General features: G+C 43.6%; 1 protein-coding gene across 5 annotated transcripts in view; it reads left to right on the top strand.

Moving 5' to 3' along the window:
• KALRN (kalirin RhoGEF kinase) overlaps positions 1–24,522 on the top strand; it is a 473,821-nt gene that overhangs the window by 400,496 nt on the left and 48,803 nt on the right. For 4 of the 5 annotated variants that reach the window (XM_058840643.1, XM_058840639.1, XM_058840640.1 and 1 more), the window contains 2 exons: positions 19,108–19,391; positions 20,131–20,235. In XM_058840643.1, coding sequence (XP_058696626.1) covers positions 19,108–19,391; positions 20,131–20,235 — 389 coding nt within the window. The remainder of the gene's footprint in view (positions 1–19,107; positions 19,392–20,130; positions 20,236–24,522) is intronic. The other variant, XM_058840637.1, reaches the window with a different exon arrangement.

The raw sequence follows: 24,522 nt of genomic DNA, 5'->3' as shown, positions 1-24,522 counted from the left end.
GCAGCCCTCCTTCCCCACTTACTGAATTAGTCACACTTATGTGGTGACAGCAGCAAACCAGTTGGTGATGGAGTTTGCCACTACTTCGTAAGATACGTTCTTTTTTAGCCTGGGGAGAACACACTGCTTCATGCCAAGGAAGTGATTCTTGAGGTCAATGCACAACACCCCGCTGTTTTGCAGCCTTTAAAAAGGAACATGTAATCTGGTTAGGGGTAGGGCTGCCTGCAGAAAGGTTGTGGTACTAAACCACTGTGAAAGCCAAGTCTCTTGGACGGTCTGTGCTTTAATGTGTTGGCCCATGCAGCAGGCTGGAGCAGTATTCAAGCTCTCTGACAGAGCTCTGCTGTTGAAAATGTTGATTGTAAGGGATTAAAATCTCCCTGCTGCCTGTCCTGCCTACAGAGGTCTCTAGAAGGGGGAAGGGGAAACAGCTGGCTCTTCTCTCTTGGGCTGAAATGTTAATTGTGTTTGCAGTTCTAGTTTACTGGGTTGGTAACAAAAGGTGTTTTGTGATACAGATTGATTTACTTCTTTCTTGTCCTTGGTTGTAAACTTTGGGTGAAAAGTTCTAAAAGGCTGTCTGTCATGTATTTATTAAAGAAAACGAGAGAGGGTGGAAATACTCCCTGAATTTAAGCAGGTACCAAACCTTACATTTGACAAGGGATTCAGGTGCCCCAGATTACAGCATCAGCAAGCTGTTGTTGGCAGCTTCTCCCATTAAGCTTGGAGATGTTTTAATGTGGCAACCAGGGCTTTGAAGCCCTAGCTTCATGTATTCTGTATTTCAAGTGATCACCTGGGGAGGACACTTCATCCCAGGGCTTCTCACTGATCTCAGTTTCGCAGTGCAAAGAGGTGACTGTAGTTGGTATTTAGGATGGGTGTGAAGCATGTCAGAGCTATTCTCAGTGCTGCCCCATAAGTGACCTTATCTTTTCCTTTGGAAATTTGACTGTGCTTTTTCCCAGTGCCCTTGCCTGATGTAATTTGTTCTTTTGCAGCAACTCAGTAGGTTTTGTTGTGTGAATAAGAACTGTCTGGTGAGAGAAATGGGGAAGATGAGCTTGCATTGTGTCAAACACAGGTTTTGTGCTCAGATAGTTGATGTGAGCTGTATCATTGCTTTCCATGGAGCTTGGAAGTGATGTAGATGCTTGATCTCCTAAATAGCAGCAATAATGTAGAGCTGAAAAAAACCCAAACCTGAGGTCCCTTGTGTATCGTGAAATACGTAAGTTTTGTGTAACTGGGCATTTCTCTGAAGGATTTTGACAGATGACTCAAACTCTTTTGCATTAGTATTCCACTGTCTAGTGCAGCAGTAGAGACCTTGATGCTGCTTTTTGGCTTGTTTCTCTTGGTGAGTTTCTGATCTTGTCAGCTTTGCCCATGTACAGAGCTGCTGGGAACCATCCAGAGAAAGCAAGTGACAGTACCATTTGCAATTTTGCTCTGACCCTGATAGTTGCCTGCAGAAACTAAATAAGGACTACTTCTCTGTTCTGCAGTATAGAGAGATATGAATCCTAATATAGGAGTGCCTCAGAGCAAGAGTCTGTCACTTGCTTTCAGCCATAAAAAGGGGTAGTTAGGAGCAGCACACTTGCTTAGCCTTTAGGCCAGTGGCCTTACTAAGCCAAGAGGGTGCAAGCAAGGCTTTTTTCTGTACCTCCTAAATGCAGAAGTGCAAAGTGACCTTGTGTAAAAGGATGCTTCTTAATGCTGCAAAACTGTCCCTGGTAAGAGGGTTCAAATTCTGATGGTCTTCAGATAGCTAGAAAGTCATTGAACTCTCCTTAGAAATTCGCTTAGGATTTGCAATTGAATATACCTTTTTTTTTCTTTTTTTTTTTTAATTTGAAGTCTATCCCCTCAGTTACCTGTGTAGTTCAGCTTAGGGATTATTTTAAAAGGGAAAAGAGGGAAAATAAAGACATAGGAGGGGTTTCTGCTTTGTGAAATGTCTTTTTTAAAGCAAGTGGTCAGCTGTATGCCTTGGATGTGAGAAGATCAAAACTTTGTTGCCTTTAAGCACAGAGCCAAGTCCAATGTGTGAGTGCCATTCCTTTGCACTACCTTCTGCACAGGGCTCTGAAAGCTCCTCAGTGAGTGAGAACATGGACATTGGGTGAGTCTCAATTCCAGGCTCTGATGTACAGGCAGCTGTAAAGACTACCAGTGTCTCAGATTTAACCTGTAAATTAAATTCTGTGTGCTGCCTTAAACCCAGGACCTTATTTAGAGGACATTTGTTTTTGCAGTAGTTCAACTCATTCAGTTCTAGGAATTGAATTCTCTAAACTGGAGCATGCAGGGGTCTCACTGCCCTAAGGGACACCCAGGAGGGTGGGAAGCACAAACAAGGCATAGGAAATGCTTTTCTTTGAGCACAAGGACACAGATGTTCCCATCTACTGTACTTGAGCTGTCTGTGAGTGTACCAGGTACAAAGAAAAGGGTCTGTGGTTAAAAGTAATCAATTGTCAGAGTAATTTTAGCGTTCAGATGATTAATATTATGTGGCTGCAGCATAGCTTCAGGTGAGAATACAGTACACTTTCTACTTGAGGGTAGGCAGAAATCAGGAGGATGGATTTAAATGGATGCACTGTATTGGCTTCAGTAAAGAACACATCCTCGGCCTCTTCAAGCAGTTGCTCTTCTGATTAGGCTGCTGGTTGTATGCAAACTTCTAATTTCAGAACAAAAGAAACTTAATCTGAATGTCAAACCTTAAATCTCAGTCTGTTAAAGTTGAAAGGTTGAGTGTGTTTCTGTGCTAAGCTCCCAGTAAAGCTCTTATTTTAAATTTTCTGTCCCTCCAGTTCATCCTATCTCCTACACTTTTGGTCTCCTTTCTGCAGTTTTCTGTTTTACTGTCTTCTTTTTCTTTCTTTCCTTCTTTCCTTCCTTTTCCTCTTCTTGCCTAAATCTTTGATTTGTTACTGAATCTTTGCTGTAAGATTAGAAAAGAGAGCTTGTCTTGACAGAGTGGTGGTGATTTCTGCACAGTGAAGGGGGTTCAGCCAGCCACCCTGTATATCTTTCCTAGCTGGACAGAAACAGAGCCTTAACTGGAAGTTAAGAAAACCAGCATCATCACAAGGGCTGTCAACAGCACATTAATAAAACTTATTTCTTCATTAGGTAAAAAGTGAGATCTGATGGTGCTTTTTATAGAAGGTGCTGACACTTACAGGGAGCTGAAGAGCTTTGCTAAGGGAACTGGTACCTTTGTGCTGAATGGTAGCAAGAGAGTGATCTCCAGCAATATATTCAAGCCCGTAACATTTCCTAATTTGAACATATTTTATTTAGTGTTTCAGGCTGAGCCATGGTTGCACTGTGTAAAGCATAATGGAATGCATGGCCAAAGCAGCTCTGTCAAAATTGAGGCAGAGGAGAAAACAATAGTAAAATAAAGGGTGTCAACCAAAGCTTGCTTAGTTTCCTGGTCTTTCTTGAATGAGAAATATGAGGAAACTGCTAGGTTTCCCAAATAAACTCTTTGGGTGATGTCCATCTGTTGCTCATTAGCTGTATCTCAGTGAAGTCAAGAGGATCAAGTGTACTGGTCCTCTGTAGGCAGTCTCTCTCCCTCTCATGCCAGAGTTGAGCTCTGCTCTTTGTCCTGGCAAATTCATGAGCAAATGGCTGTGGAGAGGTTTGCAGGAGTTGTTGTTATTTCCTTCCAGCTCTATTAAGAGAAAACTGGTTTGCCCATGACAGGAACCTCTCTTCCAAGTCCTGTGTTTTCCCACCTCTGCAGGTTGAGTCAGGAGTCAGAATAGGTCATAGCAGAGAGTTATTGGAAGGGACAAAAGAGTTGATGAGAATCCTGCTCAGCTGAGCAAGCAGGATTAACGTGACGAGGTGAATACTGTTAGCAAAAAAAAATAAAAATAAAAAACCACAGTTGCTCTTTGTTGGTGTGAAACTGCTTTCTCACACCTGCTCTGCACCCTCCTGACACAGTGCTCAGTTAAGCATGTCCCAAAAGCGTGACTGACAGTCCCCATGGCAGTCTCTTGGGGTAAATAGACTCACTATTCTGAACCTCTTAGCATTTGTGTGGCAATGACGCATAGGAGGAGTTCAGGAGAAGTCCTGGGGCTGATGAGTAACCTCTGAAAATGGACAGTGGAAGGAGAAGCATGGCCACTGCTCTGCTGGCAGGCTGGGGGAACAGTCAGTTCCTTGCAGAATTATTTAGTGTTGTTAAATCTTACCTGTTTGCAGGAGAGCTTCTTGAGGGTAGGAACCTTGTTCATAGATACAGCAGGTCGTGTTTTCAGTGGGTCTGTATTGTTCTCAAATATAAAGTGTCCAAGAGCACTTGGACAAACCAAGAAGGTTTGAGCTTTTCTGAAGCACTGGTTGCTGCACATGACTTTGTGTTCACTGCTCTCATCTGCCACCAGCCACTGCCTCTAAGTAGGACGTTTATCATGTCGGTGCCAGTGTTGGGATGCCTTAGCAACTTCCAGTTTCCAAGATCCAAGCAATAATAGTGTTATTATTTTCTCTCTTGAAAGTTACATGTACTGCTAGACAGCTCTAACTCTCCTGATAAAAGCTAGCTCCTCAACCTCTGGCTTCATGTCTCCCTGTTGTGACTAATCTTGCAGTCTTCTGACATGTGGTTATATACAAAATGCAACAGAAGTGGTACAGAAAATAAACTTTCAGGTATTAATTCATATCTGAAAAAGAGTTAGCAAGAGCTTCTATAAACATCAACTTTCAGTTACTGGTCTGGGTGTGAATATGTAGTGGGGATCCCACTTACTCAGATTGCTATGTTATTTTCAACTTCCATAAATTCATTCAGCTTTAAAGAAACATGGGATAAAGAAACATGACTGCTTTTATGCAGGCAAGGCTCCAAAAATTCCCATTCACTCCAAGGAACATGTAAAAACCCACAAAGCTTTATTCTTTATTCATCTTGTCAAAAACCTGAAGAAAGGAGAATTTATTCTTAGGAAAAGAGAACAGATAATTGTGAAAAATATAGCTTGGGTAACTCCCTGTTCAGTGTGAAGATGTGGGATAATTAAACATGCTGTTTTCCTATAAAATAAGTGCCAGATAGATGTATTGTTCAGGAATTCAATGCACGGATGCTGAAATAAAATCTCTCCATTTTGAAGTGAAACAAAAAGGGCAGTTATTTCACATGACCCCAGAAGGATTTTGTTTGGGTTTTTTCCCAAACTGTTCTGTTTCAGCACACACCTTGTTAAAACTTGTGTATGTATTAAGAAAACTAATCTATCATTTCAAACTTAAAACCTCCCAAGCTTCCAAAGTTTTCAGCCTAAAAATAGCATCAAGATACTTCTCAAGCACACTAGAACACTGTTACATTTCAGTCTAATTCTTGTCTGTTAACAGGCTTTATGAAAGTATTTTCATATTTGGCAAAAGTTCCAATTTCTTTTTGAAAGAGAGGGATTGGTTGGGCAGTTAGTGATTACAGCAGGGATCTACAGATCCTGTGGTTTTCAGTTCAGTAAGGAAATCCAATTTTCTGCCTGTTTAGCAACTGCATCAGTTGGTGTTGCAGAAGAGCTCAATTGCAAATATTGCATCTCACAATTCTGTGTCATGTGAAGTTACTTTTTAATGTAACTATAGAGGCACATCTGGATTTTTTCTTAAAAAAGATGCGCAGATCACAAGTAGGACTTCAGGACATGTAAAGAATTATTAGAAAATAATGAGATTATCTCTAATCAGATAAGCTTGAAATTGTCTCCCTTGACCATTCTTTGCTATTGGAAAACCACAAAACAAACATTAATGTATTTGCTCTTAGCTCCTGTTGTTTGATGTGGCTGTTTATGCTGAAACACAAACCAGTCCTTGAATTAAAGGCAGTTAGTGCATCCCATTGGGTCTCCTGCTGAGTTTGACCTGCCTCTCATTCCTTCTGCCTCTGTTCTGTTCTGGGCCAGCTCCACAACCCCTGGCAGGCTGAGAACTTGGGAATCACATACATCACCTGGGCTCAGTTCATGTAATTAGGACAAAATATGAAAATGTCTCCAGTGAAGTTCTAATGAGATGAAAAATAGAACCAGCAAGCTGAATTACAGCAGTTAATAATAGAACAGCCGTAGGGTTTCTTCTCTTTGATGGAGAGAAACCCATTATACACACTTCAGTTTGTGTATTTGTCATTTATTTTTTGATAATGCAGCACACATAAGATCATATTGCAGGAAGTCCTACCTGATTTTTACTCCCTGACCTCCCAGTACTTCCCAATGATTGTGGGTGCTCCTCTAATATACAGAAATCATGGCTACTTTTGGAAAACGGAAAAAGTGTGTCTCCTGTTTTGTGTGTTGCCACATGATGAGTTAGTAATTGCTATTCTGTTGCCCTTATTGCACCCCAGTATACTTGGTTGTCTCATGTGGTACAGCCATTGCTAGTCCTGGGACAGCTCAACAGCTTTCAAATCCTGGATCCCCTGCCAAATGACATTCCAGGCTGTGAAGTTCTATAAGGGGGTGAAGCCTGGGAGCCAGACCTGCTGGGAACCCATTAGCAAACATCATCCTGAGGAACCAGTAGGTGGTTTCTGCTGTAGATTGTTATCTTTTGTATTGTAAGTTTGTAAGTTAAACATGGAAATATGAAGTTGCTGCATACAGGAAAGCACAAGTACAATTTATGTGTGAGTTTTGAGTGAAGATCTCTTGTTCACTTGTGCAAGAAAACATTGAAGTAAGCATTTAGAAAAGTGATGGACTATGACCCGTGATGATAAGGGACTGGATTTAGTGACCATGGAGGTGTCTGAGGTGTTAGGTTTTCTGAGAATTTTTCCATGTTCATTTTTCATATGGAGCAAGCAGCTCAGAGCACAGAAGAAAGCTGGGAGTGGCACATCCCCAGCTACAGCTGAATCTTCTGAGGACACTTTTTCATGCAGTTGAGGCTTGCTGACAATTACAGCTGCAGACTGTAGCAGCTAAGGACCTCTTGGGCTCTGTTGGGTTTTTTTTCCCATCCCTTCATGTGATGCATGTGCAGCTTTGGTGAGCAGGAGTTTCTCACATCCTCAAGACATGTGGTACAGCTGTAGCCTCTCTGAAAACACATTACAACTCAGGCAGCACTTAGAACCTTCCTTGAGGTCATGTAGGAAACCAGTGACCAATTAAGCATCAGATCATCAGCAATTACAGCTTCCAGATTCCTATTGACCAGCTGATTTCAGCCTTTTTGTAGGCCTGCATGTCCTGGGTATGCACATACTCGAGTTCACCTTGTTCCAGGGTGCTGGTTGATTGTGGCCAGGGCAGCAGTTCCTGCTCCTGTGTGTGTCCCTGCTCATCAACTGCAGTCCTGAATCCAGTTTGTCCACTCTGAGCATCCCTGATGAGCAAGGCTCCAGCTCTCTGCTGCCACGGGAGCGTGAGCCAAGGCAGGCCATGGGAAGTGTTGCACAACCGGTATAATTTCACCGCATGCTGAATAAATACACTTTTGAGAACTCTTTTGAAGAGATGTTGCCTAATTAATCCTGCAGGGGGTATAATATGTATATTTTTGAAATCCAGTTTTAGCATCGTGCAATTAGCTTTTATGGCCTAGGGATTCTGATTTAAGACATTCTTTAGTTACTAATGGTAATCTGTTTTAATTAGAAATGCAAATTTATTTTAGATCCAAATGTGTCTGAGTGGTACAATGTAAAATGATGATTCACAGTGAATACCATTGAAGTGCCTCAAGTCTGGTATTCTTTGTACCTTCTGCAGTTTGAACTCTGAGGATCAACACAGTATTTAAACATCACTCTCAGCTGAAACATGTGGAGGCTGAATAGATTTCTTTAGGAAATGGAATAAATATTAATCAACAGGGATTCTTTCTAGGACGGCAGAAGGAAAATCATAGCTTTAGGCAAGAAGGAGGCAAATGCTTTGAATGTTAGCGGTAGCTTCAGCTCCACAATAGCAGAGCACAGCTCCTGCCAGGGCTCAAGTGCTGAGCAGAGAGCAGCATCTTAGTTGACTTTGTCTTAGTGTCAGAGAAATTAGCCAGTCTTGAGCATTCCAGGCTGCTCATGGCAGGGCAGTAGCTGCTGAGATCTGTGTTGCTGTAAAATTTGATATGGCAGTGTGTCTAAGACAAGCCTACAGCAAGGCAAGCTGCAGACAAACATGGAAAGGCTGATGCTTGCTGAATATTCACTGCAGTCACTTGTCCTGGAGATACTAAAATAACAGGCAGGTGATGTCTGTGATCAGACATCTTAAAATGCAGTAACAGGTCGCCTGTATTCGACAAAGCCTTTATAGAATCAAAGGGCCTCTGCTACTAATCCTCGCTGTTGTGTTCAAGAAAGTGTTTCTTTTTCCTGATTCCTTTGAAAGATGGAGCCAAAAGAAAGTAACCACTCGGCAATAGAGAAGATGGCTTTTATAATGAAAGTTTATTAGACATGTTGCTTGGTAGAGGATTTTTACAGCTGTTTGCCATGAGACTCAGTGATGCGGAAGGGAATGAAGCAGTTTATGCAGGGCACCTCTCCACATCTCTGCAAAGCTGGGTGTAGATTTTTGTTTTTCCATAAGAATGCTTGTGATACATTGGCAAAACCTCTACAATGCTGCTGGTAAGGAGCAATGATGTAGGCACCATAAAAGCTGTGGGTGGCTCTGTGTGGCCTTTCAGAAGTCACAATCAATCAGTTCCTTAGGACTAGCTTCACTGGGAAGGCTGGTGTCTGGGTCAAGACACTGGCACAGCTTCAGAGGGCTGAGACCTCGGCAAGATGCTGCAGAAAGCGAGCTCTCCTGTTCCCATGTAGCAGATGCTCTCTGAGACTTCAAGTTCCTGTCCATCTTTCTTGCTGACGCAGATAGAGGGTAGTGGTGACTTTGTCACCTGAAATTTGATAAACTTGTTGACTGGCATCACGGGGAAGCTTCCTCACAGAGCTGCTCCCTGCTGAGCTGTCAAACAAAAAAACGAGAGGCGGGTCGCGTGAGCCTGTTATATGGGACAGCAAGTGGTGTTCTGGTTTTGCTACTTCAGCTGAATGAATTAAAGCTTCCCACAAGCCTAACTGATAGTCTTGAGTGTGCAGTTAGAAGTCTCCAAGCTGCTTAGCCATTTTCCTGTGCTGTGTTCAAAGAGCAAAGTGTCACGAGCACCAGCAATTCTTATCTGTGTGTTTTATTTCCAAACCGCTGTTTGCATTGACTTCATTCATTACTTCTTTTGATTCATCCCAACCAGTACCTTTGCTGTGAGCTTGTATTTTCTGCTGGCATTTCTGGAGGACGAGGGCATGGAGGAAGCTGCTTTGGGCACCAGCCCTGGGGGCTGCAGCTGCAGTGTGTCTGTCGTCAAGCACCCCAACCTCGTTGTTCTTGGTGGTTACGTGGTGTCCGCCCCTGCCCTGCGCCCCTTGCAACTTATCCTTATTCCGTTCTTTTCTTTTCAGGGGCTGTCAGAGCCTGAATAATTTAAGAGTGAACAAATGAGAGACGTTCATGGAGGACTCTGTTCTTACCTAGGCACAAATTGACAAGCATGTAGATTGCCTTGGGTTTCCACTGCACCTACCACAACTTTACTAAGAGAAAAGTCCCCTTTCCTAGACATCTGTGTCACTCTTGCTTAGTAAAGTTATTCAAGATCAGCGCCTTTGGAATTGGTTGGTAAATGGACAAAGACTTTCTCTTTGCCCGGAGCTCCTCACAGCCTCCAAGTACCAAAGAGAACTCCACAGCACTAGAAAGCAAGAGGCAGCTGCTGAATGTTGGAAGCTACTGCATTTGGCAAAAGAAGCTGATGCTAAGATGCACACAGTTGTGTTTGTTTGTTCTGCTTGTTTTCTGTGCTTTCCGAGCCCTCTGTGTGCCTGGAAAGTTTAATGACCAATTCCTTCTTTCTCAACATGCAGTTTTAATTCCTATCCCAAAAGGCTTTGGGTTCTGTTCTTGCTTTTTTTTATTTTTTTTATTTTTCCAATTCCAAGTTTGTCACTGATACTCTTCTGTTGTTTCCATGGAGAATTGTTTGGGTACATAGCCAGAGCTTCCTTTGAGATAGGGAGGCCTAAACATGATACTCAAATATCATTGCCTTCCCTCCTCTCCCCCCATTTAGCAGAGTGGTCCACCTTGTCACACAGGTTGCTGACTTCAAGTATAAGGCAGAGTTGACCTTAGCAATGATATCATTTAACTGAGAAATTACTTCAAAATTCTTACAGTAGCTCAATTTGGAAGCTGCTGAATGAAGCTGACCCTTGACACTTCCCAAAAGAATAAGGCTTGTGTTTTACTAACAGCTGCTTGGAAACCATGTGTAATAAAGTTTGTTTTTGTGCCCAACATCCAGGATAAAAGATGGCATTTGCCGACTCTGGTACCCTTACGCTCCCAGAAGAGCAGAACTGCTTTGATCAAAGTTTAAAAGTCTGCTTCTATGTGGGTGTCTAAGCATTTCACAGTTCCTTATGCTAAAAGTAACAGTGTACTTGCAAAGGCCAGCAAATGCTGCTCTCGTTCAGCTTCAAACATGACATTTCTCTCCTTGTCATCCCATATAGCTTTTCATAAAGTTTCAGGGTTAAAACTTTTTTTATGGAACATGCAAAAATCCCCCCATCAAAATATATCAAGGGGGATTTTTGCTGTGTGTTTGGGGCTTTGTTATTTTTTGCTGCTAGTGACACTTATTCTGGAAACTTCAGGGTTGGAGATTATTTTATTTTTGTCACAGAATGAGGACAGTGTAAATACAAAATGTAAAGTAGAACTGAGAGAAGTGCTTCAACAAGTTGTTTCACTACATTGAAATAAATGTTGATTTGTTCAAAAAAAAAAAAAAAAAGCATGCCCTTTCTGGATCTTGTTAGTCTTGACTTTTTATTTCCTTTCCTTGCTAAAGAAATGCGTGCCTCTTGACTCCAGCAATCTGCTCACCCAGCTGTGAGGCATTACGGGAAGGCTGCTCCGACGTGCACTCCCAGCAGATGTGTTGGACTTGCTGCCGCTGTGCTCAGGGCTGGTCTGGGACCTGTGCTGGGCACAAACTCGAGGCAAGAGAATGGGTGAATGAAATCAAGTGCACACACATACTGTGCCTGGCCTCCAGCTCTGCTGTGTGGAGCAGCTGCTTTATTTCTGAGCTTTTTCCACACCTTTTTATTCAGTAAAAGCCTATTGTAAAAAGATGTTGCTTCAAGGTTCCCCTGAAGGTATGTTACTGCCCTGCCTTGTCACCTGTCTCACAGTATTTTAGGGTAGGAGCTGGCTAGGAGTATCTCACCAACAGGTTGGTGGATTCCCTCTGAGTATTTGTTCCCTTATTTTTATTGTGAATTCACAGCAGCTCATGTGGGGGCTCAGATGGGGCTCTGAAGCAGGATGAATTAGGCTGGTACATGGAGACAAAAAGGCTCAAAACTCCAAGCAGAGGAGCTGCAGATGCCCATAACAGTTGTAAGCTGTTCTGTGGCAACCCACTGCAGAGCAGGACTGTCAGAGGGCAGGACCTCGGGTATTTCAGCTCTTCCTCAAGCACTTAGTGCCACAGGGCTGAGCTGAGCACTTTTCTGAGGGTCTCTTTGGAGGCACAAACACGTGTTCTGCCTTCATGCGCAGCAACTCCTGAGTCAAATGCTCATCTGTAGGAAACAGGACCCTGCCCTATATTTACCTGAGGACTCATCCTGCTCTTTTCCCCTTTCCCTTCCTATGGTCACCTCTGATAAAAGCCTACATTCACATGAAGCAGCAGGTACAAAAGAGAACTTCTGCATTTGTTCCTCTCGCTAGGCACTCTTGGACAGTACTGAAGTGATGTTTTATTTCAGCAGGCTCTGTCTCTCTCTCTCTGTCTCTGTCTCTCTCTCTCTCTCTGTGCCTTCCCCTTGTGCTGTTTCTCTCCCTGGGGACCAAGCTCACTCATTCAGCACGCTCTCAGGATTTCAGTAACTTTTCTTGCAAGGTCTCTGGGGACCGTGCGCCTCTGTGCTGTTTCTCCAGGCTTTTGGTTTTATCTCACTCTTTGAAACTTTCCCAGAACTGCAGTGACTTTTCTCTGACCTCCAGGAACTGCAGCTCTTGAGCCCTGACACTCCGACTGGCACAACGAAGACCTGGAGACTACTTTGGGATGTCAGCTTTCCCAGCACATGTTGGATGGAAGCTGCATCTGAGCAACACCAGCTAAAAATAAAAGCTATTCAACTGAAGCTAATGGCAGGTTGCCACGAGTTATTGCTCATTAAAGTGAATTGACAGATGCTTAACTTCAGCTAATCATTCCCTGCTGCGAGATCGGCCTGGTATGAAGCGTGCTCAAATGTGGGAAGGGGATTCACAATAACTAAATTTAGCTGAGGGTATAATTTCCTCGGACTCCCTCTGTAGTTAATGGAAAGAAAGAGGCTCCTATGGGGTGTGTCCCACTCTGCATCTCCCTGTGCAGAGTGTGCACAGCTCCTCGACTGCCGAGAGCAGGAGATGAAGCTGCTGCCTGCCACAAAAATGAGTGGCTCCAAGTGGCAGTGTTTACTCACCCCAGCTGGGTGAGTGCTTGTTTTCCTCACATTAGGTTTCAACCTGGAAGTAATGATTAGAAAACTGAATATTGAAGCCAACAGATTGGTGACCATTTCCCAAAGGCAAAACCCACATGCAAAATCCCTCTGGAGCATCCTCTGCTTTGCAGTGTGGTTAAAAGGAATTCTGCAGCTCATTCTCTATCTCAAAGCAGCTCTTCCTTCATATTTCCAAGAAATGCCAGCTATTCAATAGCCAAACAGTGTGTTCTAAATGTTGTGTGATTTAGATTTTAGTCCTTTTTTTCCTTTGCTCTTTTTGGATGTTAGTCATGTTTGCATTCTTGGCAGTGAAACGAAAAGTCAAATTTCAGGTTTTACATTACAGTGATCAGAAAGTTTGTCCAATGTGTCTGCTGCTTCCTCTATTGGACTAGAAGCTTTTTTTATAAAATATTTAACTCCATACCATTATTCTTGAGTTTGGACAGAATTCATTTCATCCATGTAAATGGAGTTCTGAGAATCCTGCCAGATTGATTCATACCTTTTGATGTTACTTCCAGCTTGAAGTTTCAAATGATACTCCCAAGACACAAACAGAAAATTCAATTGAACCTTTTCAATCTGCTCATTTCCAGGAGATTATGAAGTTAGGGAGAGCATTTGAATCTCTGAACAAAATTTGCATTTAGATTTCAATGGCATAGTTTGAACCTGTCTTTAACCTCTGGTGTGAAATTCTCTCCTACATGGTCCCATCTCATTTTTAGCTTGAGCACAGGGCAGGTCTGTGGTTGGACATGTGAGGAGTGGCTGAGTGGAGCTGGGAGAGGATGGGGAGCCTTGGAAGTCTCCAGGGCACGTTTTGCAATTCCATTGCGAAAGTTTAATGTACTTCCAATCTAAAGAGCTTTTCAAGCCAGCTGTCCTCTGTCTTTATCTGACATAGGCACTGGAAGGGTTCCTTGTGTTCACTTACACTCTTCACTAGAGACTTTTTCAGAGGCTGTGTCTGAGGAGACACTTATCTGTTGATATTAGAAGTTGTAAGATACATTATTTACACTGTTAACACCTAGCGTTTTCACTAGAGGAATAGCTGTAAGGGACTTTATATTATCCAAATGCTGCCTCCCAAACTTTTGCAAATCCATGCCAGGTTTTACAGGCAGAATGGGCTCTAACACTAAAACTGGGATCGGTACTGTCATCTGCCTAAGCCACAAAGTTTTGTAACCCTGACTCGTGCCAATAAAAATGTTTCACTGAGCATGTTTTGGACATTTAATACAAAAGCACAGAAGAGACCAAAGGAGCAGTGTTCATACCTTATTTTGCCATCTTTGCATCCATCATGTAGAGCTTTAGTCCCAAATCCCTTGATCAGATCCAAAGGGGCTCTCAAAGCAGCATTTCCCAAGGGAGAGTATAAAGTTTCAAGAGGCTGAGACCTGTGAACTGGAACTTGGATGATCACAGAGATGATCTTGGAAAGAGCAGGAGAAGGTGCATTTTGATGGTTTAGATGGTTCTTGTTTGTTTAGTGTGAAATACTAACACAGAGGCACAGGATGAGTCCAGATGATTCCTACTTTCCAAGATTTTTTGGGGTGGAAATTCCTATTCTTTAGGAAATTTACTCGAGTATAGACTGAGTTAGTCTTTTATCCACATCTGATTAAATTCTGTCTTTGTCACAAGTGTTTTTTAACAACAGCCACTGAATGTGGAAAATGGGCTCTGTTTAGCACAGCAGAGCAGATTTATGTGCCCATCAGTCAGATTGTCATTATTGGCTTTCATTCACAAGTGAAATTATCTCTGTAAAATAAAAATTGTTGATTTAAATGCACATGCTAATAGGACTTCATTCTGGCTTATTTTCTTTGACTTCTGTGGAAAAATCCTTTTCTCTCAGGCTGTTTTTCTGGGATGTAAATGGATCCATAGATAAATCAGAAAAGGATTCACCTCACTTAAAGCAAGACTGTGCCCTGCTCTAATCTCCTGGTTTTATAGCTATATCCTGTATTATCTTCTGGTTATGGACACATATTTCTTTCTTATCCTTTATGATCTGTCATTATTATGTATCAAATAGAGTAGACTGATGTTTTCTTTTGAGTTGCTCTGAGAAGCCTTTTCCTTTCCCTGTCAGAGATCTGGGGTCCTACAAAGGAGTCTGGTGCTGCCTGAGCCTGGTCAGACAAACCTCCCCTCCTATGTGTGCTTCGGGGAACAGGGAGGAAAAAATAAAATGCCTTGTATTTATGTTCCAACAGGAATTCCTATTGACTCAAATGAGAATATTACTGTGCCTCTAAAACCAGGTCTGTGAGATTTTCATTTTTCTTTTCACCCAAGGTTGCACAGAACTGGAACCTTCTATTTTTCAAGTACAAGAGTTGTGCTTTTCCAGATGTCTGTTCATTTGACCAACAACAACAAACATTTCATGGCTGCAGTGGTGCAAAAGTTCTGAATGTTAAAGCCCTTTGGTCTGGCTGATTATCCCTCACAGTCCTCTTGCCAGAAGTTTCAAGGAGGCTTGTTTAGGAGTGTTTTGGAAACCATCATTTCTTCTGTCTGAATGAATGGTTTGGCCAGGAAATCAATCTAGCCACACGAGTCTGCTGACCTCCCTACAACCGTTTTGCTTCACCAAATACCTTTTTTTAGACGTGTCTGGGGACACTGGTGGGAGGACAGCTCCTCATGGCAGACCTGCTGCAGTGTGGGGACAGCCGCTGCTCTGCTGGGGCTTGCGGGCGGCAGCAGCTGCCTCAATTATCACGCAATGAGCTGCTGCATCTTTCCCAAAAGCTCTCTGGCTTTTCTTAAACAAACTGTGTTTCCAAAGAGCTCTACTAATGCAGTTTGCAAAGCACATATGTGCTAGTGCTTTGCAAGAAGAGCACGGTAACGTGTCCTCCTCTTCCGCTCGATGCACCTGGAGTCTGGGTCTCGGGCCAGTATCAAGTGTCATGATTAATGTGTTTGTAGCCGTATGTGCCGCAGGAGCGGAGCTCACGTGGCTGAGGAGGTTGTCTGCAAGGTCTTTCCTGGCAGATTTTTTTTTGTGTTTCATGTTTCTTTCTCTCATTTTTGAGCTCTGCTCTTCCTTGAGCTCCAGTCCTGCCTCTGCAACCATGTTGATGTGACTGGCTTTATGTGCAGAGGAGATCGTTCTCAGCAGGGCTGGCAAACTGCAAATGTGACTTGCTCACAGATGTATCCAAATTTGCAGTTCCTTTGAAACAGGTTATGAGTATTGTCTGTGGACTCTCAGTGTGGCTTTTGGGTGAGGCATGTTTGGTAGCAGTAGGAATTGGGATGGTGAGATGGAAGTGCTTTGTACCAGTGTAGGGTGTGGGCAGAGATAAGTCACTCGGCATCAAAAGGCTCTCATGGTGGCTGGGGAGAAGGGAAATTCATGCCAGCCTTTCTCTCCCACCTCCCTGCCTGTTCCCCAGCCAGCAAAGGCAGCCTTACCAGGCAAAATAAGGCCATGTTTTCAGCCTTGGGTCTCATGGGCCAGGGAAAGGGTGGGCTCTGTCCCAGATGCCTTACTGTGCTCAGCCAGGGCAGCTCAGCAAACAAGGAGAAAGAAGGGGACTTCATATCTGACAGGGTTGCATAGCACAACCAACATGTAGTAACCCTTTGGTAAACAGCCTTTTTCATCACCAAAGGCATGACCTTGAACAGGAAAATACAGAGCCTTTTCCAGGTGGGAATCATTGGACAGTGTTAACAGCCTCCCTCTGGAAACCTGTGGGCTGGCTTTTGTTATGGCTGGTCGTTCTGAAGCTCTGATATTCAGTCTGCAGAGTATTCCTGGCTCTCTGTGTCAGAATTATTACAAGCAGGCAGGGTGGGCTGTGGGCCATCTTGGGACTGGGACTGTTTCTGCCCACGTGCTGCCTTCCTGGGAGTGACAGGATTTCTGACCATCGCTTCCCCAGGACAGCTGAGCCAAGAGTGCCATGGCAGGAGAGGTGCAGTGTGTCTGTCCGTGCCCCTGCTGTGGCTGTGCTGCTGGGGAAAGGAGAGGGAGGCAGCAAAGCTGGGGCCTGACCTTGCTGGTAAAACCTGGGGTGTTTCCTGCTGGAAAGAGAGGTCCCTGCCCTTTCACAGGCATCAGGGTTCCTGGACTTGGCCCTGCCTTGAGCCCACTGGGCTGAGATAGGATTGCCATCTCAGTAACAAACCCTTGGGGGCTGTCTCAGGCTTCATTAGCCCCCTACCAGATCCTTTCCCTTACCAAAAATTAAACTGGGAAAGTGCTGTGGGCTGTAGGTGGGGGTTGGACTGTTACTTACAAGCTGTAGTAAAAACCTCTCTGTTCATCAGCTGACTTGTGGTGAGATCAGCTCATCCTTGGTTCTCCTCAACCTCCCACTGAGCCCAGCGAAGGCAGCGAGTCCATGATACAGCTGCTCCCTCCAAATCATCCCTGGGAGTGGCAGCCCCACAGAGCAATCACTTGCAGCATTTCTCCTTCTGACTGCAGCCCAGTTCCCTTTGCTGCAATAATTCCCAAAGTTAATCCTCCTGCAGCAGCAGGAGGAGCACCTGAGGGCACTCCTCTCAGCAAAGCCCCTTGGCCAAGAACCCTCAAGCTTCCCCCGCTGCCTGTGGGGCTTTCAGTGCTGCCAGGGCCATGAGGGCACTTGGAAAATCAAACCCACCATCGTGAAACCCTGAATTTTGCTGACGCAAAGCTCACTGATAAACTCGCAGAGCATCACGTGGAGCCTGCGAGGGAGAACTGTCCAAAGCCTATTGAGTGGAAGATAAGCTGGCCCCTGACAAACATTATCTTGCGCTAGTTGATTTAGTGCTACTTGATGTACATGAAATAACATCAGCAGGAGCTGGCTTAACCCAGGCCTTTTGGAGATAAGACTGCTACTTACGGAGGAATGCCAGAAAATCCCCAGCAGCTCCACCTGGGATCAGCTCTACCTGGAACCCGTCCTCTTCCCGGTTCCTCTTGCACTCACTGCTCTTGTCAAAAAACAGATAATTGAGATTTACTTCTTGTCTGGGAAATGAACTTTGACTTTTTCTAGCCTGTTAAAATTATTTCACTGTGTTCTAAAATTTAACCTTTGACCTCAGGTATGTAATGAGTTATTGGTTTAACTTCTGACTGATGCTGTGTATGGCTATAAAACATTCTGACTCTCATGGTCTGCATTGTGCAAGCTGGCAGACAAGGCAGGACACAATCTCTGCTCTGTGCACAGACAGCTGCAAGCAGCAGCTCTGCCCAGAGGGGATACGATCTCTTCATGCAGGTAGCAGGAGCTGCCTTCTAGAACAAGAGAGGTAATGATTCTCTACAAGCGTAGCTCTCCCTCAGCATGTGTACAACCCAACATCTCTAATGGCATTTATTGCTGAACTGGGAATATCTGGATGCACAAATCTATTTTCATGTGTTGTAGCTTAGGTTTTTGGTTTCTGCTGGGACAGATAAAAGATTCAGAGATAATGATGTAAAAATTTTTAATCACATCAGTTGGCTTTTTTCTGATGTACAGCCTGAGATGTTTCTTGTAGGAGTGTGACAGTGTCTGAATTTTGTAAAAAAAATCTTCATCTTGGTGTGGGTTTAAACATCTCAGTCCCTGATAGGGACAGGAGGGAGTTTACCATGGTTTCAGAAAGTTGAAAGCAGGGCACTTATTCCTGAAGGGCAATTGGGAAATCTTTGAGCAACTTGTTTGTTTTGGTTTTAAAGCCTTACTGACATTGGCACATCTTTGGTCTGTTGCACTTTGGGAGTAAGGAAGGTTGCAGCCCTTTCAGAGGTGCCAGTCTGAACATGTGTATCAGTAACTGAGGTTGGATGCAGTTCAGCAGAACCTCCTGCTTCCATATAATGAAACTATTTTTTAATTTTAAACCTTATTGAGAGTTTCCTTTGGTTTGAACAGTTTGTCATCTTTTGTAATTGCTCATTCCAGTTTCATAGTTCTAGTGAATGTGTGAACTCTTCTGACAGATTGCTTTCAGAGGCAAAGGAGATAATTTTAAGGTGCTTCAAAGTTAATAAGTAGTCTAACTAAATTGTGCCATTGGGGTCTGGAAACAGCTGAGAAACAATTATGGAACCTGACAATGTGTTGGTGGCTGTCAGGTCTCCTGTAGTAATCTACTTTTTTGTGCTTATTTTGTTCCTGGCAACTCACAATGAAATTGTAGGAAGAAGCTGAGAAATTCAGCACTTAGTGTGAAAATCAGGCTTCCATAAAAAAAAAAAACTGAATAAAAACCTGCCTATAAAAAACTTTGCTGTCTGTGATCTTTCATAGGGACAGATAGTGCAGTAGGAAATGAGAGAGGTGTGTGAGATTGTGGGAAATGCCCATTGCAGGGCATATTCCTCTCTCTGGTGTGCAATAAAGCTTGGATAAAGTCCATAGGTCACAAACCTTTCCCCAAGGCAGGCTGTATTCTCCTGCTCGGTGCTGCGGGCGCCTGACGCGCCCCGGGGAGCAGAGGCGCTGCCGGAATGAGGTCTCACCTGCGCCGTTTTCTTGCAGACGCATATTCAGTCTCTTCCAATGACAACGGGGGCAAGTCTGACTCAGTGGCCAACTTACAACCCCAGCCATCCCTCAACTCCATCCAGAGCTCTCCGGGCCCCAAGCGCTCGACCAACACCCTGAAGAAATGGCTGACCAGTCCCGTGCGCCGCCTGAACAGCGGGAAGACCGAGAGCCACATCAAGAAACAGAAGAAGGTGCGAGATGGAAGGAAGAGCTTTGATCTCGGCTCACCAAAGACTGGAGATGAAACCACTCCTCAAGGAGACAGCGCAGATGAGGTGTGTGACGGTGTTTGCTACGGGAAATACTGTGTATCTCGGATAGTCTCCTCCACGGGCTGTGAGTCATGCTTGAGGAAATGCAGTTCTCTTAGGGTCTGGAGGGAACAGCGAATCATACATAAAATGGCATTGTTGCCAACAGCTTTGTCATCCAAAGAGCAGTGGAATATATAAGGAACGGTGTTTGCATCTATTATTGTCCTTAGACTAGGTTTTTTAATAGCTATTAGAAATCTGCCAGGGACAGAAATGAGATTATTCTTGAGCAGCTCTTATCACTTTTTGCTGAGGTTCGTATCACCTTTATGCTACCATGGCACTGTAATTCCTCTAATGAAAGAAAATACTCCGAGAAATAGCCATGTTTCTGTTAAATCTGCTATGTAGTTGTACCTGCAGTTTTTCTGCAGGCATATTCTCCACCAGAATGGCTTTTTCCTGATAAAGTGAATGAGGAATTAAAGCAAAAACCACATTTTAAAACCTGCGCATCAAACAGTTCTTATTTAAATGAAAAAACTACTATTCTGTCAGCACACAGACAGATGTAGCTGTATGAATGACCTATAAACTATATTTCTATAAGCCTTAGAGTACACCAGGATTAACCAGCAAAACCTTATGTCTTTACTGCTTCTCTTCCATTACCTGCAATTCCCTCCATCCAACACAATATTGATCTGAAAAGATAAAAGAATCCTGTCCCTGTTTGTAATTATATTTAACTTCTCTTCAGAAGAGCAAGAAGGGCTGGGGAGAAGATGAACCAGATGAAGAGTCTCACACACCTCTTCCACCTCCTATGAAGATTTTTGACAATGATCCAACCCAAGATGATATGGTAAGGCCTCCCTTGATATATAATTTTTCTGTTTGACTGCATTTCTCACGTAGCTATGTCACAGTGGTTGTGTAGTGGTCTTCCAGTATCAAGGGCCTAGACCTGTGGTTACAAGAGTCTCCTATGTGCAAATCATAATCTAATACCTTTCTCCAAGTGAATTTATGAGCAGTGCTAGATAAGCAATTTAACCCTGTCATCCCATTTCATGACAGGTCAATGTTGTGCCTGTGCTGTGTGTGGTCAGAAGCTCCCCTCAAATCGATAATGTGTGTTTGCTCCGTCTGTTTGAAAAGTGCTGTTGGTGTCTGGCTGTGGCAGTAGAAATGGTGTTTGGTGGCACCATGCTGGTGGTGCTAGTTCTCTGACTTTAAGTCAGGATTTGCTGTGGTAATTGGCCCTGTGGCTTGCAGAGTCCTGTGTTGGACTCGGGGTGAGAACCTGTGAATATGTCTGAGACAGTGGTTTGCATTCACAGCCAGTCCTGTCTGTACTTGTCCCCCCACCCTTTCCTGGTGCTGTCATCTCCCTTGTAGAAAACCATCCTCCTGTTTTGCAGTTTCCTGCTTTCCTGCTGGCATCTGTTTTTAGCACTGGCACTTCTGTATCGCTGTCCTCTGATTGCAATTGCTGCAGGCAAAGAGGCGAGGATAGGGGAGATTAATAAATTGTCAGGAAAGAAAAACCAAAACAATCCAGAATGTTCTTGGGGAAGGTTCAGGCAGAAGTTTGGAAATACAGAGAGAGGAGGATGTAAATATTTCTGGGACTCAAGGATCAGAGTGATGGAGTAAAGGATTTGGGGGCTTGCTGTTAATCTGTCAGGAAATGTTATGACATTGTGGTGGCAGCAGGAGCAGAAGGAAGCAGCTGGAGCTGTGGACTTCTGCCCTCGGAGTGCTCTGTGTGTTGATGGCTGTCTGGTGAGGGGCAGAGGCAAAAGGTCAGCAGAGCAGAGCCCTGGTGGATCCATGCCCAGCACAATTGCTCCTGGCTTGTTCCCCATGGTGTTTAGCTAAATGTTTGGGGTTTAGCTTGCTTTTTGGTTTTGGGGAGATGGTTTTATTTTGGGGTTTTTTTTAAAGAAAAACAAAAGTGCTACAGCTTGGGTCACTATTTTTGGTGTCCAACGTGCCATGTGATTTCAGTATTTCTTAAATACATTTCTGACAGCATAAATGTTGTGGAACTAAGCTGTTTTCTGCTTCAGATGTCTGAGTTTTACAGAGTGTTTTGGCATCCTGTTTCTTCACCCACTCCTAAAACAGAAGATTAAATAGAGCAAGATGCATCTGAAACCCTTTTTTCCCCCTCTTGTTTTTCTTGCCCTACTCAAGGTTTTGCCAGGGAGGTAAGAAACTAAAGCCCACAGGGTACTGAATTTCCTGGCACAGGTACAGCAGGTTAGCAATGAGCCATGCTGGAGCTGAAAGCTCTTTAATGGTGTTAATTTGGGCACAGTGTCCTGCTCATGTCCTCCCTCTGTGCTTACAGGCATGGGCTTAAGCTGCACCAGCAGCAGCAGTGTGGGGCAGTAGCTGTGGTAGGTAGGAGATGTCTGTGTGTACAGGAGGTGACACTTTTCCCTGAGTCCATCTGCCAGGCAGCAGTAATTGTGCCTCACTGCTCCTGGAGGCTTTCATAAAGACAAATTGCAAGATCTTTTCATATTAGAAATTCATAATTTGCTTCCTGAGGAATAGAAATTCTGTATTTCTATTTTCCCCACTCAAACCAGAATCTTGTCAATCACAGAAGTTTTATTTAACCCTGGAATTCTTATAGGCAGCAAATGTTTTTGTGCTTCCTTTGGAATCCTGCAGTTATTTACTTTTCAGAGTTATTGAGCAATTTCAGTTAAAATAAGTGAGAGCAACAGCTGTTTAGTGCCTCCAAAAATTGGACTCCTCCTGCTAGAATGGCTGTGTTTGGCAATTATTGTCAATGTATTTGTCCAGTAGCTCTTCAAAGTCCTTATTTTCAGTCTTTTTTTTTTTTTTCCCCTAGACATGTCTGTCTGCATTGCAGGTGAAACAGGCAGGCTGAGCTTTTACATTAGTATGAGATTCCTGCATTACCAGCCTAATTCCTCAATTACCAGCCTGATTACCTGTAGTTTTTGTTGTTGTTGTAATTAGAACTGTTGATTAGATGTATTATTTGTGAAAGACAAGTTGATGAGTAGCAGTGTGTTCATGTTTCTGTTCTGTAACGAAGGCTTCTGGTTAGGATTAATCTCCTTTGCCCTTTTTTTTTTCTTCTCCTGGGGATGTGTCACTCAACAGGAGCAACCTCCCCAAAGGGCTGATGAAAGAGGTGGCCAGCTGCCTAACTCCTGCCATCACATTTCCCCATCTCCCTGCCCAGCACTCTTCAATCTCAGATGCTGGCACCTGCACAGTGACTTCACTGAAATAGCTGCCCTCCACAAGACTTTGAGGGATGAATAAGCTTTTTCATAATTTATAAAAATTTAGCCATGCTTTAGTCTGTGTCAGCCTGACAGCAAAATAAGGTTGTCCAAGGGCTTGTAGTTTTAGGCAGTGCTTGTATTGCCTTAAGAAGAAATGTATATATAGGTGAGCTAATAAATCCCAATTCCCATAGCTATCAAGTGGGTTTGGGTGATCAGACTGAAGTTTCTTAGGACAGCAGTCAAGGGGTGATACGCCCTTGTGGAGCAAAAACCTTAAACTAGAACAGAGTTTTTCTGCCCTCCTGTGCCAGGTGCCCAGGACAGGTGAGACATGTTTTGTCTCCAGTGGTTGCAGAGAGGGAAGAGAAGAGTTACACATTTTAGATGACTGAAGTTGCATGAGTGAGAGGTGTCATCTAAGTTCATTTAGAGTTGCTGTTGATTTATGGGGAAAGGATGGGGGATGATTTGTTCCCCCCTGCCTCCCTCCCCTATTGTCTGTAACTCTGTGTGTACCTCGTGCTTAACTGCTTTTATTAAATATGCATGTATGGGGGAGGCAGTAATTTCTTACATCTGCAGTAAGAAAATCAATTTTCTGGAGCCTGTAAGACCATAGATGGCTTTAGAAGGAGGAACCAACTTCAAGAGTGTTGTAACCTGTTTGTAAATGAATTTCAGTTCTTTGACTCTGTTCCCCGGTTCCAGTCTTGGAACTGCTGCAGGGAGATGTGCAGCCAGAAGGGGATGGCAGTTCCATGTTTGTCTGACACGGCAGCACTCACTCACCTGACCTGCATGTGTCCCTCTCACCCTCCAGCTCCCCTTCCGCCTTCCTTCTCCTGTCTCGGAAGCTTCTTCACTGACCGCTTGGTTTCCTACTCCCTTCTCATCCTGCTAACTTGCTTTTCCTTTGCCACCTGGTGTCTTGCAGTCCTCTTCTTTGCTAGCTGCTCGACAGAGCTCCTCCGATGTCCCAACTGCTGCGGATCTTGTCAGTGCAATAGAAAAGTTGGTCAAAACTAAGCTGGTAAGTTTAGTGTTGTGAAAACCGTGTACACAACAGGCCCAATGTGAGTCTAAGGAAGGGCTTTAAAGGCCACCTCTTGTTCTGGTTTCCTTGCTTTCTACCTTCATCTGCTCTGCTTTTATTAACCCCATGTGCTCTGCTTCTCAGTAGTGTCCAATATTTGCTCCCCTTTGAGATGAAGCCTACATCTCACTCAGGCTCTGCGCTGCACAGTCAAAAGTCACTTCTGGAGTGGGCTTTGCAGAGCATGAGCTACTGTACTGTACAATTTCTGGGGTCTTGTTAGTATTCAAATATTTTACACAGTGGGATGTTCTGGTTGTTTTGTTTTAAAGCTTGTTCTGAGGCACAGGAGTTTTACTACCCAATGTGAATTTGTTTGGTGTTCTGGTTTCAATGAAAAGACTCTCTAAAGAGTAGAAGTGCTTGAAGTACCACAGCTGTGCTTTAATTTTACAAAGATTCATGTGTCACTTTTATTCTGCCTTGTCAACTCTTTCTTGCAGGGAGTGGAATAAGCAATAAAAATGTTCAGGGATTAATTTGTTCAAAAATTTCATATCGTGTGCTCTCACTGTCTGATCCCATGTCTGCTGGACAAGGAGTAAATCCTGTTTCATATCTTGGCTTCTTTTAAGTTTTCCCTGAGCAGTTCAAAATGTTAATATCAAAGCTAAACTTTTTTCTACATGTCCCAGGACCTCTAAAATTAGCTAAATGCTTTCTCTGAACAAATTTAACATAATTAACAAGCAGGGATATGATGAGCCTGCAAAGGTTCATTTCCTTGCATCTACTGCAACTATGAAGAGAGTAAAAAAAAATTTAAATCCCCACAGTG

Source organism: Poecile atricapillus, chromosome 5 (assembly GCF_030490865.1).
Source record: "Poecile atricapillus isolate bPoeAtr1 chromosome 5, bPoeAtr1.hap1, whole genome shotgun sequence".
In the NCBI taxonomy this organism is placed as follows: domain Eukaryota; kingdom Metazoa; phylum Chordata; class Aves; order Passeriformes; family Paridae; genus Poecile; species Poecile atricapillus.
This window is presented reverse-complemented; position numbering and strand designations above follow the sequence as displayed.